Source organism: Poeciliopsis prolifica, unplaced genomic scaffold (genome assembly GCF_027474105.1).
Source record: "Poeciliopsis prolifica strain line A6 unplaced genomic scaffold, Auburn_PproV2 SCAFFOLD013, whole genome shotgun sequence".
Lineage (NCBI taxonomy): Eukaryota > Metazoa > Chordata > Actinopteri > Cyprinodontiformes > Poeciliidae > Poeciliopsis > Poeciliopsis prolifica.
The window spans coordinates 10,869,108-10,884,735 of NW_026562388.1; the positions used below are offsets into that span (position 1 = coordinate 10,869,108).

General features: G+C 39.7%; 1 protein-coding gene across 1 annotated transcript in view; it reads left to right on the forward strand.

Moving 5' to 3' along the window:
* The window catches only part of LOC129365277 (signal-induced proliferation-associated 1-like protein 1), a 34,172-nt gene that overhangs the window by 16,592 nt on the left and 1,952 nt on the right, over positions 1–15,628 (forward strand). Inside the window, 19 exon segments of the mRNA XM_055038400.1 lie at positions 294–424; positions 1,441–1,629; positions 1,868–2,042; positions 2,737–2,840; positions 3,085–3,242; positions 8,554–9,133; positions 9,559–9,833; positions 9,920–9,984; positions 9,987–10,170; positions 10,277–10,420; positions 10,529–10,680; positions 10,786–10,868; positions 11,261–11,679; positions 12,206–12,430; positions 12,790–12,967; positions 14,238–14,439; positions 14,606–14,755; positions 15,182–15,299; positions 15,522–15,600. Of these exon segments, the coding sequence (XP_054894375.1) occupies positions 294–424; positions 1,441–1,629; positions 1,868–2,042; positions 2,737–2,840; positions 3,085–3,242; positions 8,554–9,133; positions 9,559–9,833; positions 9,920–9,984; positions 9,987–10,170; positions 10,277–10,420; positions 10,529–10,680; positions 10,786–10,868; positions 11,261–11,679; positions 12,206–12,430; positions 12,790–12,967; positions 14,238–14,439; positions 14,606–14,755; positions 15,182–15,299; positions 15,522–15,600 (3,611 nt within the window).

The following is a 15,628-nucleotide window of genomic DNA, read 5'->3' on the forward strand; positions in this document are numbered from 1 at the left end:
CGTGTTAATGAGCCATCATTTGATTCGGGAGTGTTGAACTATATAAGCAACTTTAACATGTCTGATATAGAGGGAACATTCTTGATTACCAAATTAGTAGAAGTCATTTTTCCAAGCAAATTTAATGTTCAACACATTAAACATGGCAAATTATCTCTCTGATGCCAATGATGAATTCATAAATCTTGTGACAAACATTGTAAATATTTTGCTACCTACAAACTAATGATGTGCTTCAAAGCAGTGATGCTTAACATGCTGTTTTTGGACATGTGACACTTCCTGCACCTCAGAGCACTGGAACTACTTTGGCATAGATGACGCTCTGGGTCCAGTCGCTGTAAGTCTGCGCAGAGAGAAGCTTGATGAGGAAAAAGAGCGTGGGCAGCAGTATAACTACCGCATCATCTTCAGAACAAGCGAGGTCAGACTTGCCTTCAACTTTTACAGCACACTTTTTTTTCATTTACAACTAAATTGTGATAATGCAGACTTTATATTCTTGTAGTCACTCATTTTGGTATTTAATAGCTAAACTTTAATTTTAAAAAGTTTTTTTCTGTAATACACTACATTCAACTTATGTATTATTCATTCTGGGTTAAGTTTTTTTTTTTTTGCATGTTTAATATAACCAAGTAATTAAAGTTGCGTTACTTGTTTTTGTCCTTGTTTATTTTTATTATTATCATTATGCAACCTTCCCTCAAGCTATTCAGGTGTCTACTTGATATTAGCAATGTGTGAAGAAACCTCAGGATGTACACACATCCTCTAGCCCTGAAGGCCTGTCAGCACCTTAAAACTATCGTGTGAAGAGCTTGCAATTAAATATAATACTTCCTTAACACCACAGTTTGATTCCACTCCTATGGGGTCATCTCGGGAAATCGGTTTATAGAATTTAATGTCATGCATTCCCACCCAGACAGAATACAGAAGCAAATACAAGCTTTTTTTGTGGATTGTTCCAGGACAGGTGCATGTGATTTAAACTTCACAGGTTTGACTGAAGCAACTAACCACCCCCCAATCCCTCATGCAAACATTGGAAACAGTGGTCCATTGTAAACATCAGCTCAGTACAGCTTCAAGCTTGCAGGGAAGAGGGAGTGTCCGTCTGTTCCAGCTGCTAAGATAGCTGGGTGATTGAGTTCAGTCAACGAGCTCAGCACAATGCACACTGTGTGCTACAGAATGGTTGGACAGGCCATCTCACCTCTTTCACCGCTTTGATTTTGTGCTTACCCAAAGATTTGAGTCAGAATTGCCTTTTTGACTTTGAAGTTGGTATTAGAAGCTCTGCAGACTGTGCTGTTGTTTATTTCTGTTGTCAGGGATGGCCTGTTTTCTCTGAAGTTCAGAGCCTCAATAATACCTGAGGTGCATTCCTTGTCTCTCTCCTCTCTGTAATCTTCCTTTGCATTTCTTCCCATCCAGCTGACAACTCTTAGAGGTTCAATATTGGAGGATGCAGTGCCTTCTACCTCCAAACATGGGACCACAAGAGGTCTGCCTATCAAAGATGTTCTGGAGTACCTTCTCCCAGAACTGGATCTGTCCTGCCTCAGACTGGCACTCAACACCCCTAAAGTCACAGAGCAGCTGATGAAGCTGGATGAACAAGGGGTAGGAGGATGATGCATAAGATTACAAATTATTTGTCCTTTATGGAAAGGACAAATAATCTTCTTTCCTTCTGCCTCACTTTCCATGACAGTATTTTTTTTAAAGATTCTATAGATGGAGTTTGACCACTATAAGGATTGTCAGCCATAAATTCACTTTGATTTATAAATCACCTAAAAATTGCATTAAGACAAATGTTTGATTGAAAAAGTGTGAAATTTTTGTGTCTGGTCTCCAGCTAAGTTTTCAGGTCAAGGTGGGTGTGATGTACTGCCGAGCGGGACAAAGCACAGAGGAGGAAATGTACAACAACGAGACCGCCGGCCCCGCCCTGGAGGAGTTCTTCCAGCTGCTCGGGGAGAAGATCCGCCTCAAGGGTTTCACCAAATACAGAGCCCAGCTGGACACCAAAAGTAATTACACACACTGCATTGTTTTTGGCTTCACATACAAAGGGATTTCTATCTACAGGCCAGCCATACTGACCTGTAGATTAGCTCCAACACTGAAGTTACTTTCTGCCTCCCAGTCACCTCTCATTTTAGTCTCGCTTTCCTCCATTTCATGGGACCTTCCTTCCTTCTATTTCTTTAGTTTCCAACACATACGGTGCCTTTCAAATATATTCAAATTCCTGGAGGTTTTACAAATATTTACCTTTTCAGACACAAATTTTTGTGTATTTTATTGGGATTTTATGTGATAGACTAACATGAATTAGTTAGCATTTATAAAAGAACCTCAGAGGTTTGTAGGTGAATAGAAATCCTGGAGACCATTTTTTGTTCTTTGGAACTCATTGTGACTAAATTTGGTTTCAGTTTGAATTGAGACTTAAATATTTTTCTAAAATGATTAGAATTTCCTACACCTTATAGTGCTTTCTTTGTACTCTTAATCCAAAAACAATGTACAGGATGCAAACATTAGAGAAAGCAATTTTCCCCCAATGAACATTAATTTTGATTGGCTGGCATTTGTTCACAGCTCACTATTGTCTACTTGTTTGTGCTATGGTGAAAGTGCATCCTGTGCACAGAGTACAAAGCACAAATGAATAGGAGTAATATTACGGTTTTCAATTCTGCATTTCCATTCTTTCTGCAGCGGATTCAACTGGCACTCACTCCCTGTACACTTCCTATAAGGACTACGAGATCATGTTTCATGTGTCCACAATGCTGCCTTACACCCCCAACAACAAACAACAGGTAAACATGGAGGACACGGATTGTATGCAGTATATTGTTTTGTCAGAAAAAAATTCTTTTTTTGGAGGCAAATACACCAAATACATTTTCAGAGGATTTAAAGCTCTGCAAACAGAACCCTGTTCAGCTTTAATGAAATTATTTGTTTCAACTTACAAAAAGTGAAATATGCTACGTGTGTGTTTTAACTTTAAATTCAGTCAAAACTCAGTTTCAGTCAGTATAAGCTTTGTTGTTCTTCCAGCTGCTGAGGAAGCGCCACATTGGGAACGACATTGTGACCATTGTGTTCCAGGAACCGGGAGCTCACCCTTTCACGCCCAGAGCCATTCGGTCTCACTTTCAGCATGTCTTCATTATTGTTCGGGTGCACAACCCCTGCTCTGATGGCACATGCTACAGGTGGGTCCTCACGGCAGATTATTAGGGGATAAGTTTAGAGTAGATTTGGAGCTGAGTAATTTTTTAACATGTTTATGCCAATACCTAAAGTAAAATATTGGAAACTTAATTATATAGATTTATTTACACAGAAATATTTTTTAAGCATTTAGTGCAGAACTAATAAAAAATTATGTTCTGAAACAATTATGTAGAAAAAATTATTGGGTAAAGCCTATATGAATATTATATAATCTAAAGAAAGATATTTCAAACAGAAATGTTAGACTTCTGAAAACTATATGTTAATTTTTATGTACTGACCACTTGGTTGGGCCTAGTGTCCTTCATCTACTTCCTGACAATGCCATTGATTCACTATGGAGTAGAGGTCACAAGCACAGTAACACTCCAGTCACTGAACCAGCTTTTGGTGCCTTTGGCAATGTGACCAGCCGTAAAGTCATTCTGCAAAAAGAAATCGGCATCTCCATAAAGTTTCTTATCAGAGCATAGAGTGCTCTGAAATTTCCTGGTAGACGACTGCAAGGACTTTGGACTTGATGAAACATAGTTGAGCCAACAGCACCAGATAACTTGACGCTTTATATAGTCAGTGATTGGAAATTTCACTCTGGTCCTTAGTCAGCTTGGATTTCATTCCTCTTCACTCTTGCTCCAGACAATTTCTAAATTACGTAAAAAAATTATTTTCATATGAAAAAAAGACTTTGGCCTACTAAGCAACAGTTGAGCCATTTTTTTCTTAGCTTGTGATCCTGTCTGTGGTTCAGGAGTGACTTAACATATGAATATACTGTACCTCCCAGATATTTCTGTTGTGGTGTTTTCTGAAGCACTGACTCCTGTTGTCTTTTTCTACAAAATTCTCTCAACTCTGCACTTATCTCTGGTGCATATTTTTCTACCAGATTTTGCTTCCACTTAATTTTTTTATTAATATGGTTTGATACAGCCAGATATTTCAGCTAAGTTCCAAATTTAGTAGCTGCTCAGCAGTCTTCACATTGATTGTATAAGCCATGATATATATATATATATATATATATATATATATATATATATATATATATATATATATATATATTATTTTTTTTTAATATATATAACTTGCATTTAACAAGAAATTTAGTTTTTCTTTAAGTGCAAGTTATAATGATCAAAACCAACAGAAATAAATGGTCAAAACTAAGCTTATATCACTTAGTTCTCAATTCATCTGTATCAGTTTCACTATTTGAATTTGTGAGGTGAAAGTAAAACAGCAAAGAAGATTAATCTTGTTTTCTCTAGAGGAATAATTGTTTACAGTTTTTGTTGGCTAGTCTAGCCAAAATCATGTCTGACCTATCTTTTTATGTCGCCTTAAATGCTCGCTGTCCCACTCAGTGTTACTAGCTGCTTTTTTTTGTTCAAGTTTTTGCAGTTGCATTAAAAGAAAAGCATTGACTGCAAGGCATGAATCAAACATAAAAGCTTTTTGCATCACCCTCTCCTTGTTTTCACGGATCATGGGCTGCTTAAGCTATATATACACACATGCACATTTGTTTGATTATGAACAAAGACATTATTTCTGCAGTAGCTGTCGAATCGATGTTTGTTCTAGTCTGCCGGCTTATTCTTGGCTTTGCGATGATGGATAGACCAACTTTTTGCTTTTATCACTATCTCAAAGCCACCTCACTGCGTGCACAAATATTATTCACACATAGTTGCTCTCTGTCACTCCGTTAGTCCCATTTCTCCATTTTACCACCTCCTCATGCTCACTTGCACACAGCACATACAGTTACACACTTCCCTGCTTGTACACTAATTTACTTGAAGGCTCACTCTTCACACACTTCTCCCCCTCCCCAGCTGCCACTTTGCCTCTGGGCTGCATGAGCCGAAGTGGTCTTAAGGAGTTAGTCCCATGCACATGAAGTGCTCTCTTCAGCCGCTCATGGATGTGAGTAAAGAAGAGTGTACAGAGCAGGGTTTTCTCAGATCTCACAGAGTCCACCTCAGGGGAAGACGGGTCAGGCTGGACTTCATTTCCCACACCAGGATTATCATTTTTGACCTTTATTTCTGTTGGGACTTTTTTAAGCTATTATATTCCGTGAACCAATGGATATTTTATTTATTTTTTTGTATTTGTCACTTTAATCTCTTGTGAGCGTTAATATCTGGAATACTAGTTTACATTACTTGCTATATTTAGATACAAGATATAGAATCCTGGAGGACAAGCCAGCGACTCCACCCAGAGTAACTAATACTTTTGCTTGGATCATTCAGGACTTATCTCAGATTGTTTTTACAAAGTTTGGCCCTGGATATTCATCACTGATTTCAGCAAAAAAACAACTGAATTGCAAGACTTTCCTAAAACACACTGATTATTTTAAGGTATTTTTTTGGCTACACAAGTCAACTGACTTATCAACGCTTCAGCAGATCATATCATTCCTTGTTTGCGACTGCTCTAGATTTTAAGGATATTAGCAAAAACCAGAAGAGAATGGTGCCCTATTGTTGAAGAAAGAGGTGAGTTATTGATTAGAGATGCACTTCTGTCAAAAATGGTAATCTGACAATTTTTTTTATTGATTTGCACTGATCGACTGTTCAATATTGTTTTCTTCTATTTAAACTTAAGAACCCCTGCCTTTTTGGCCTTTGAACATGTCAACCAACACCAATAGCTTTTATCTAGCGGAATAAAAATTAAATGAACAATGGAGGCATATGTTTGAATAGATAAATAGGGATAATCATGTAAAGTTGATCTGTTTTTCCTTCTCTGTGTATTCTTTAGTAAGCAATAAAACTATCGGGTCAAAATCAGAATCAGCAAGGAATTGTCCTGAAAAGTTTGATCATCTCCATTCAGGGATTCTGTAGTCTTTCAGTATTACCTCTATCATAGTACATTTGTTTTTGGTTTTGTTAGTTATAGTTATAAAACAGCTATCAAAATTGGAATTGACAAATCAAACTCATGAAAACTGGAATATTGTCATTTGCTTGGAAGAAACAAGCTTGATTGGTGCATTTCTACTCAGGAGGTCTGTGGGGTTCAAAAAAAAGTGTTGAATTGTATCTACCTTTGTAGGAGTAAGCTGTCCCATCAGAATTAAAATGATTTTTAATTCAGATCAGAATGTTCAGTTGTGTATGTATATTGTGATTTATCTTAATAGTTAATGAAAATAATTTATTACATCAGAGCTTTAAGTATATGGGTGTGAAATGTTTAGTGGGAAGGGACAATGCTTCAGTACGAATTGGTCAAAGAATTAATTGAATTAATTGACCTGGAGAAAAACAGGAACTACATGACAGTCAAAAAACATCAACTTAAGTTGAAAGTTATAAAAAACTTGCAGAAATTAAGCTGAACCTACAGAAGTAATTTTCCTTTTATTCCTGTGCTGTAATTCTAATTATGATCTTAAAAATGCATTAAAAGTTATACATTTTCTGAAACATTCTGAAACCCTATGTTTTTAATATTAAAATACTTAAAATAGTTAAAGCTGTGCAGTTTCGCTGATTCAGTGAATTGATTTTGTTTTACTAAAGCACAACTTGTCAGTTGATTATATGCTCTATAATCAACTAATTATAGGGAGTCATATGCACTTGCTTGAAAATATTTTATCATGAAGAGAGTTTTTTTTTTTTTATTCACTCTAAATTTTACTGAATGATATTTTTCAATTTCTGTCAGTAAAGCGTTTACGATTTGTTGAGTCACACAGTTATTAATAGTCTGTTGTTGCTTGCTGCTGAGATTTGGGTAATGCTTTGGTCATATTGAGCCAGTACAGCACACTAGCGGAGTAAGTGGCCTAAAGCCAGAAGGCTGCTAATCTGCTGCTTTCAACTGCTGCCTCAAAGTCACACGAGGCCAGCAAGCTGGATTGCATAACCAGATCTTTGTTTGAGAAATGTAGGTTGTTTGTGCTCGCTAAGTCCAACCGCTGTGCTCATTCTACATACCACGGTATTGCAGAGCATAGCAGGCTGACAGCATTCGAAGCTGGCTTGTCATAAGAGGCATTATCTTCGGTTTTTGTACGTCAAGGCGAGTAAATCGTGGTTCTACATTTCTGCTGCAAGCATTGGCTGTGTGATCAGTTTAATGGGGTGAATCAAGTCTTGTCAGGATTGTCACATCAGCTTATCATACACAGTGTGTTGCTTTTTATTACTTGTTAGCTTTTGTGTTTGCAAGCTTCTGAATGTGTATGAATCCCTCACTTTGAATTAGGAAGCAAGTAGAGGGTTAAACATGTAAGCTGAAGCAGATCTCTCCTACAATGTTGAAGCTATTTGATTGTGAATGAATCCTTCTGCTGGTTTTTGTGCCAAGGTTCTTGTTGACAACAGGTGTCAGGGAATGTCAAAAACACCTTCTCACCAATTAATAGCAATTTAACTCCATTGTTGGAACTGGAGCAGTGGAAGGAAACAGGAGGAGGAGAGTTCTGTAAGAATTTAACACCTTTCTTGATAGTAATTAAATAGGTCAAAGGCAATACTTCTTAGTAGGAAACAAACATGTCAACAATATGCATTCACAGGACATGCCAACTTCTCCATAAGTTAGTTTGTTAAAAAACAATATTCAATATTTTAATTGGAAGAAAATCAGAGAGAATTTGTTTTAATGTTTTAGGAAGAGGGTAATTCAAACTAGCATATGGCAACAGGAGAATGAGGGACAGGAACCCTTCAGGAGAATGAGGGACAGGAACCCTTCATTCTGGAGCAAACATGTGGTGACAGAAGAAAGGAAAACTCTTCCAACTAAAAAATGCCTCCAGCAGAATCATGTATAATTTATCTTTGAAATTGAGTAATTCACTTAAATTCACTGTAATTTTACTCTTTTGTGTAATAAGTAAAATTTTATACTAGTTTTCATTCCCCCTGTACAGAGATTCAGTCTCAAAATACAGTAGTATATGCTCCTTTGTGTTTGTGGTTGTAATGTGACAAAAGGGGGAATGAATGTATTGTACTAATAACCAGTTTGGTGCCTGTTTTTCCACTTCAGCCGTTTTCACACAGTGTCGAGTTTCATACTTTGCTGTATGTTGGGTGATAAATAACTTGTTTACTATGAATATTTATAACTTATAAATATCCATAGTATATTTATAATTTTTCTTCTGTGTGCATTGTTCATTTCATTCATGTTTACTTATCTTATTAAATATTTTGTAAATGGTACATTTTATAGGTTAAGGCCATTTTATTTGATTTTAGAAGTAAAAAAAAAAATCACTCCTGTTTTCTCTTTTTCTACCTCTAGCGTTGCTGTGACCCGTTCGCAGGACGTTCCCTCCTTTGGTCCACCAATCCCAAAGGGAGTTACCTTCCCAAAGTCCACTGTTTTCCGGGATTTCCTGTTGGCCAAGGTCATCAACGCTGAGAACGCTGCGCACAAGTCAGAAAAGTTTGGCGCCATGGCGACGCGCACACGACAGGAGTACCTGCGCGATTTGGCGGAGCGGCACGTGACCAGCACACCCGTGGAGCCTGCTGGGAAGTTTCCCTTCATCTCTTTGGCACATAAGCGTCGGGAGAAGGTGCGCCCATACAGCGGGGCGGAGCTGCGTAGTCTAGGGGCCATAACCTGGCAGGTTCATGCCGAAGATCAGGTAGCAGGCGCTGAACGAGAATGCCTATTGGCCATTTCAAATGACTTCATCATCCTGCTGGATCAGGAGGCCAAAGCAGTCGTGTTTAACTGCGCCACGCGGGACATCATTGGTTGGTCAACTGGGAGCCCCGCCTCACTGAAGATCTACTATGAGCGCGGAGAGAGTGTGTCACTTCGATCTATCAACAACAACACTGAGGACTTCGGAGAGGTTGTGAAAAGACTGGAGGTCAGTGAGTGATGTGGGTTGGTGCCTGGTACTTAATTTAGATAGCAATTGAGATGATTTTACAAATGAGGAAATCCATTCAAAAATCTGAGCAATCATCAATTCTTTCTATTGTATATAAAAACTAATTCCTTGGCATGACTGAATGTGCTATTAAACAGTTATCAAAAATGCTGCAGACATAACCATCCAGCAAAAGAAAAAGAAATATGCTAGTGTAATGTATGATTTTATCTCTATGTTTTGCATGCCAATAAATTCTTCAATTTTAGCCGTGACACGTCCCTCCAAAGTGAGGGACAGGGACAACTAAAAATTGGTATATTTTGAAAAGTTCCAATCTTATTCCTTCATACTGTATCTTGTCCCTGTTATCTAAGTATGTCCAATAAAACACTCACCACTTACCTCTGCCTCCTCTGCAGCTGTTGACCAAAGGCAGCCAGACCACAGATATGACTTTGCGCCGGAACGCCTTGGGCCAACTGGGCTTTCATGTCAACTTTGAGGGCATCGTAGCCGAAGTGGAGCCGTATGGCTATGCATGGCAGGCTGGGCTGAGGCAGGGCAGCCGACTGGTGGAGATCTGCAAGGTGTCTGTGGCTTCGCTGTCCCATGAGCAGATGATTGATCTGCTCAGAACCTCCGTCACCGTCAAGGTGGTCATTATTCCACCAAATGAGGACTCCACTCCTCGGAGGTAAAATATATATATTTAATTTAATTTCAAACGTATACATATTTATTTAGTATCTTAACTTGGAGTCCTTTGTGTGCTGACAACAGAGGCTGCTCTGAAATCTACCATATGCCCCTTGTGGACTACAAGAACCACAAAGAGGGCATGCCCTATAGTTAAAGTTCCCTTTCCGGCCAACAACCAACAACGCCAAGTGGCCGCGCAGCTCATCCAGCCCTCGCTCTGCTGCCTCAGGGGGGACTTTGATCAAGGCACCGCCCTCAGACTTCAGTGACCGCAACAGTGCCGCCATTCCTCGCAGTGTGTCGAGCGACGGGCGGCCTCTCAACCCGAAAAGGTCACAGGATGGATATAAATCTGTTACGCAATACATCAGACATGCTGAATTTTATCTGTCTGGTTGTAGCATATGTCCTTAATGTCATCCATATGTCCACTTGCAGATATTCCCCAGGGAATGACAACTACGCTCTGGCATGCTCCATAGTGATGGGTCGCACGATGCACAGCACAAACTCACCCTCTAACCTCTCCTACACTGACACAATGAGTTCAAACCAGTGGAGACAGAAGTCTGTGCCTGATGGGTGAGCCTGTCTGCGACCGAGATGCAGAATGCACCAACTTCTTTTTGTTTTGCATCATGACGTGTGACATTATGGTGAATTAAATATGCCTCCTGTTGTCCTGTGCAGGTTTAATAACAACTCCCAGTCGCCTGTCACATCTGTGCGGCAGGTGGCTGCTGATGGAGTCAACGGAGTCAAGGTGTGTTCTGCTGTTGCATGGTCCAGACCTGCAGACAGCGACATCGCAATCAGGATGGACATCGCCAAAACTGGCTCAGGTTGGAAAATCCTCAGAGATTAAAACAAAAAAATGCATATATATATAAAAAAAGAAGTCATTTGTGTTTTGGTATTTGTTTCATTCATTAACTTGTGTTTTATAGATACCGTAGTTTCAAAGGTTGTGATTCCTCGGCTCCAGCATTCAGATCAGACCAGCCGCCTTTCTCCAAACAAAAACACCAAGGTGACCAGCAATCATTACGCTGCATATTTAAACCAGATTTTAAAGATGCCTCATACTGTTTTCACATTTCGACATAATGCAAACACAAACTACAATGTATTTTTAGGGATCATGCTCGATAGACTACACACGTCACATGATTGTCAAGGAGAAGCAAAATAGCCCCTTAATTTTTATAAAACAAAGTTTACAAATAAAAATGTGAGGTACTGCATCAGAAGAACCAGTGTTTGATTCCTTCTAATGCTCACAACCAACACTGCTTGTGCCTACGGCAGGCAGGCAGGATTAAAATATTACTATGACCTGATTATTTCAGTGAATTGAGCACCCTAGTTTTATCTTCTCTACATGAGCTGATGTAGACTGATGTTTTCCTTTTCTGTGAACAGGCCGATGCACCGTATTCATCCAGCCAGTCAAGCAGCAACACCTTGTCCAGCAACGCCTCCAGCTCGGCGCACAGTGACGAGAAGTGGTATGAAGTTGGATCCCGGTCCGGAGCGCGAAGCAACCTGGAGCTCAACGGCTATCTTCAGGGCATCTCCACTGACAGCGGCATAGACGCCTCATCGTTTACCGCCACCCAGAGCAGCACGGCCTCCTCCACCGGTGCCTTCAGATCCAAGGAAAATATACCCTGGCAGGATGAGGTGGAAAGCTGTGAGAGAGCCTCCAGCACATCGCCTCCAACACCAGATTCTCTTGTCCCCACCGGAGGCAGTGAGATATCGGCGAAGAGCCCAACTGGCTTTACAGTAGCTCCTGATGGCGCCGCATACAGCATGAGTGATGCAGCGTCCCACTCCAGGTGGGCTGCCATTCTTTTTTGGTGTAAATCTCTCACTTCTAAGTAAATTGATTTCTTGTGGTGCAGATACATTCTGCATAGTCCTCCTCATGAAGGGCCTATGGTCTGGGAGTTATGCAGAAAGAGGGAAAGAGTGTACTTGTTTTATCTGTTATAGCGCAGCACTGCTCCCTCTTCTCTAAATCCTCTTCCTTGTGAATGAAGGATCGCTATTTTTCTCCTTTCACTCAGACAGAAATAACTCTCTTACTGCAGACATCTTGCTGGCGGCTGAGTGTTATAACACGCACACAATGAAATTCTCACTTTTCTAAACCAAGAATAAAATGAAGACATGAGAGGATATGAGGTCCTGTTTCTATTTTGTTCACGGTTCCTACAGAGCTCCTCCAGAATTTAAAAATGTTATCAAACTTATTCATGGTTTTTATCAAATCTAATAGAACTAAGCAACAGCATAATCTTACCTCTGAGTGGTTGGTTTTTATATGTTTATAAATGTTGTACGTCTGTCTCAACGCTCCAGCACTATCAGCTCTGGTCACTCAGAGAGTCCAACGAGACAGACCTGCAGCGCCTCGTCACCACAGAACGAAGCAGCCGCAGCAGACCTGTCACCAACATCCCAGAATCCCGAGTCCCCAGGGACCAAGAGCTTCTATCCGCGTCAAGGAGCAACCTCGAAGTACCTGATTGGCTGGAAGAAGCCTGGAGGAACCGTGAACTCTGTGGATTTCAGCAGCACTCGCAAGTAAGGCAGAAAATGATTTGTTTTTGCTGATACTTTAAATGTGATGAAGGATTTCAGTTGAGTTTTAAACAAATTTTTAAAGATGATCAACAGTGCCCCCCTGAGGCATACCCGAGTTTTAACCCTGTTTTAAGGCAGGGAAGGGTTTTTATTTTCAGTTTTTGTTATATAATCTTGAGGAATCTTATTTTGGGATTAACATGCTTACTTGTTAATGTATGTTCTGTCTGCATGCTTCTTCTAAAGCTTTTGCCGTCTTGTTTTTGCTTATTTAGACAAGTTTGTATCATATAAGAATTTTCCTGACAAAAACAATTTTTTTCTTTTCTTTTTTTTTTTCTTTTTTTGTTTGACTCCAGGCGTCACCAGAGTGGTCTGGTGATGCCTGATGGTCTGCTCGGTGGTCAGCCCCAGCTCAGGGCCAATCTCCGTGGCTCCCAGTCTCCCCAGCGCCAGACTGCCAAATCCAGCCTGGAAGAAGACCTGAAGAAGCTGATCACACTTGACAGTCCACCACCGACAACAAATGAAGAGAAGGTAGCAGAAAATCCGACTATTTGAATCCCCGTGCTAAATATTTTACCTAACAGTAACGATTTAAAAATTACGTTACCTCCTGTTTGTTTATAATCAACATGGCTGAATTGCATGAATTCAACAGAAATTAAGTTAATCAATACACAGATTTTACGACTTTAAATGACATTGAATAAACAAATTGTACATAAAAGACTTAAATGCTGAAGTTATTTGGCCTCATTTATCAAAAACATGCATGAATGGTCAAGTTGCATTTATGAAATCATTTCTGCGGTGGCTAATCTTGAAATGACCAGTCAGATGTTCAGATATTATTGTGAGAAACACGTCACTCCTCTGTTGATTAATGGTTATGCCTCGGAAGACAACAACAGTTCCAATTTATGATGTGACATGGTTTTTAAGCACAGAAAAAATGTAATTCTGATTTCAACATATCTCGCCTTCAAATATTTAATGTTTGAGAATTTGATGTGTTTTTTTTTACCATTCTCAATTATGTCAAGTCCAGATTGCTAAAGTTTTTAATATTTTCTGCTTAGTTTCCGATAATATTCTCCTTACTTCATCATGTAGATTTGATCAATTCATGGCATATTAACATAGTCAGCCTCTCTAATCTTTGAAGAAAAATTATTAATGGAAAAGACTCTGTTTGAATTCTCATCAGAGACCTTTCTCTCTCACTTTATCTTAATCCTTAAGACATTAACATCTGGTTAATTGAAAGCCTGAAATTATTCCTTTCTAGCAAGTGGAACAATAATGAACAATGTTGACATCTCAAATAAATCTTTTAATGTAAAACTAAATGACTAAGAAATTAAAAGTAACTTTAAGTAGTGGGCAAATGGTTGAAATAGTTACAAACTTGATGCTAATATTAATAATACTAAGCAGTCTGACTGATGTCACACTAAGCAGTCTGACTGATGTCACACAGTTTTAATCCATATCTTAATAGAAAACAGCATTTATTTTAAATGTATTTTAAAGATTGGCATTAATTGTATAGAAATGTTGCTAAATATATATCTTCTAAATAGCAGCTGCAGTCAGAACCAGTAATGTAACTGGAACACATATTTCCAGCTATGAATGGAATTATGTATGTAATTCCTAATGCCTTATTATCCGGTCATTTACTAACATTCTGGAACAACTGACAATTCTGTTTAATGTTGAAGTAATTTTTCCAGTTCATCACCTCCTGGCACTGATTTCATGACTCCTGTCACTCTCGATCTGTTGCTGTGTCTGTCCGAAGCCGCTGTTCCCAGGCCCTCCTCCCAGCCGCCGCTCCCTTCAGAGGACGCTGTCAGATGAGAGTATTTACAGCGGACAGAGGGAGTCCACCTCCAGTGGACAGTGTGACACATCCGCTGACCTTCTCTTCACCTGCTCCACCATCCCACGCTCACCCATCGTCCGGCATGGTCCAAATCGTCGGGCATCGCACAAATCTCTTGGTGATTTTTTTCATTTGACAGCAACACCTGAATGTGTAATTTGTTGTGATGTAGATTTACTGAAGGTACAAGCAATGTTTCTGGGTCACTTTATGACTTTATGTCATGCAGGAGCAGCTAGGTGAGATGTCCAGAGGGTTTTAATCTCCCTTTGCTTTACCCCCAGGAGACTTGACCGCCCCAAAGAGCTCAGAGCTGGAGCAAGAGAGGAAGAAGCAGCAGCTGCAGGATCCTGCTTTAATGCCCCTCCCTGACACCGGAGCAGATGGCCCGCTGGACTGGGCTCACCTAGTGGACGCTGCAAAGGCATTTGAGGGCAAGTTTTCATGACGTTCAAAATTAGAAAAACGATGTGGAATAACTGACTGAAGAAATGTCTTTCAAAGTACAATTACCACACAAGAGCAGCAAAGTAACAGGAAAAAATGGATAATAGACTCACACAAAGGAGAACACAAAAATTTAATCTAAAGCTAATTAAAACAATCTGGAAAAAGTATATAATTAGATTTTTTTCTAAGTGTATATTTAAATAATTTCTTATCTAAAAGTTTTATCTATGTATATACCTATCCATCCTCATATTTAGTTTTTGCAGGTTCCATATGTTAAGGTTGACAACTGTAAAACTGTAAAAATGTATTCAGAACTCATGAAAAAACAACTTCTACCAGATGAGGGCACCATTACGCAACTTTTCTTCTTCCTTCACATCTAACAGCTCATCGTTTGTGTTTTCTAGAGCAGAGACTGGTTTTCCTAGCAGCCCAGGAGGAGAGCTCCACGGCTGAGAGCATATCAGCTGCCAGCCCTCAGCAGGCCGAGCCTCAGGCGGCTCCACAGAGACAGCCCTCGCCCGGGTAAGGGGTCTCAGGTCATGGCAAGACATCAGTGTTTGTTTTATTTCCCTCATTTCCATCTCTGCTGACGCCGTGGAAGACCCAGTGCACTTCCTTCTAGTCACACACTGTTGCAGCTAATGACATCAATTAGTTTCCTCTTGCTGGCTGACTGCACACTTATCTGTAAAATCAACAGTTAGAGCATCGGGTTATTAATTTCCTGGCTGTCCTGTTTTACAGAGAGATTCCACCGTGTTTGATGGGTAAGTTGAGCCAGTTAGAGTCCATGGTGAAAGTGCTGCAAGAGGACCTGAAGAAGGTGAGTTACATAATCTAATGATGTTTCT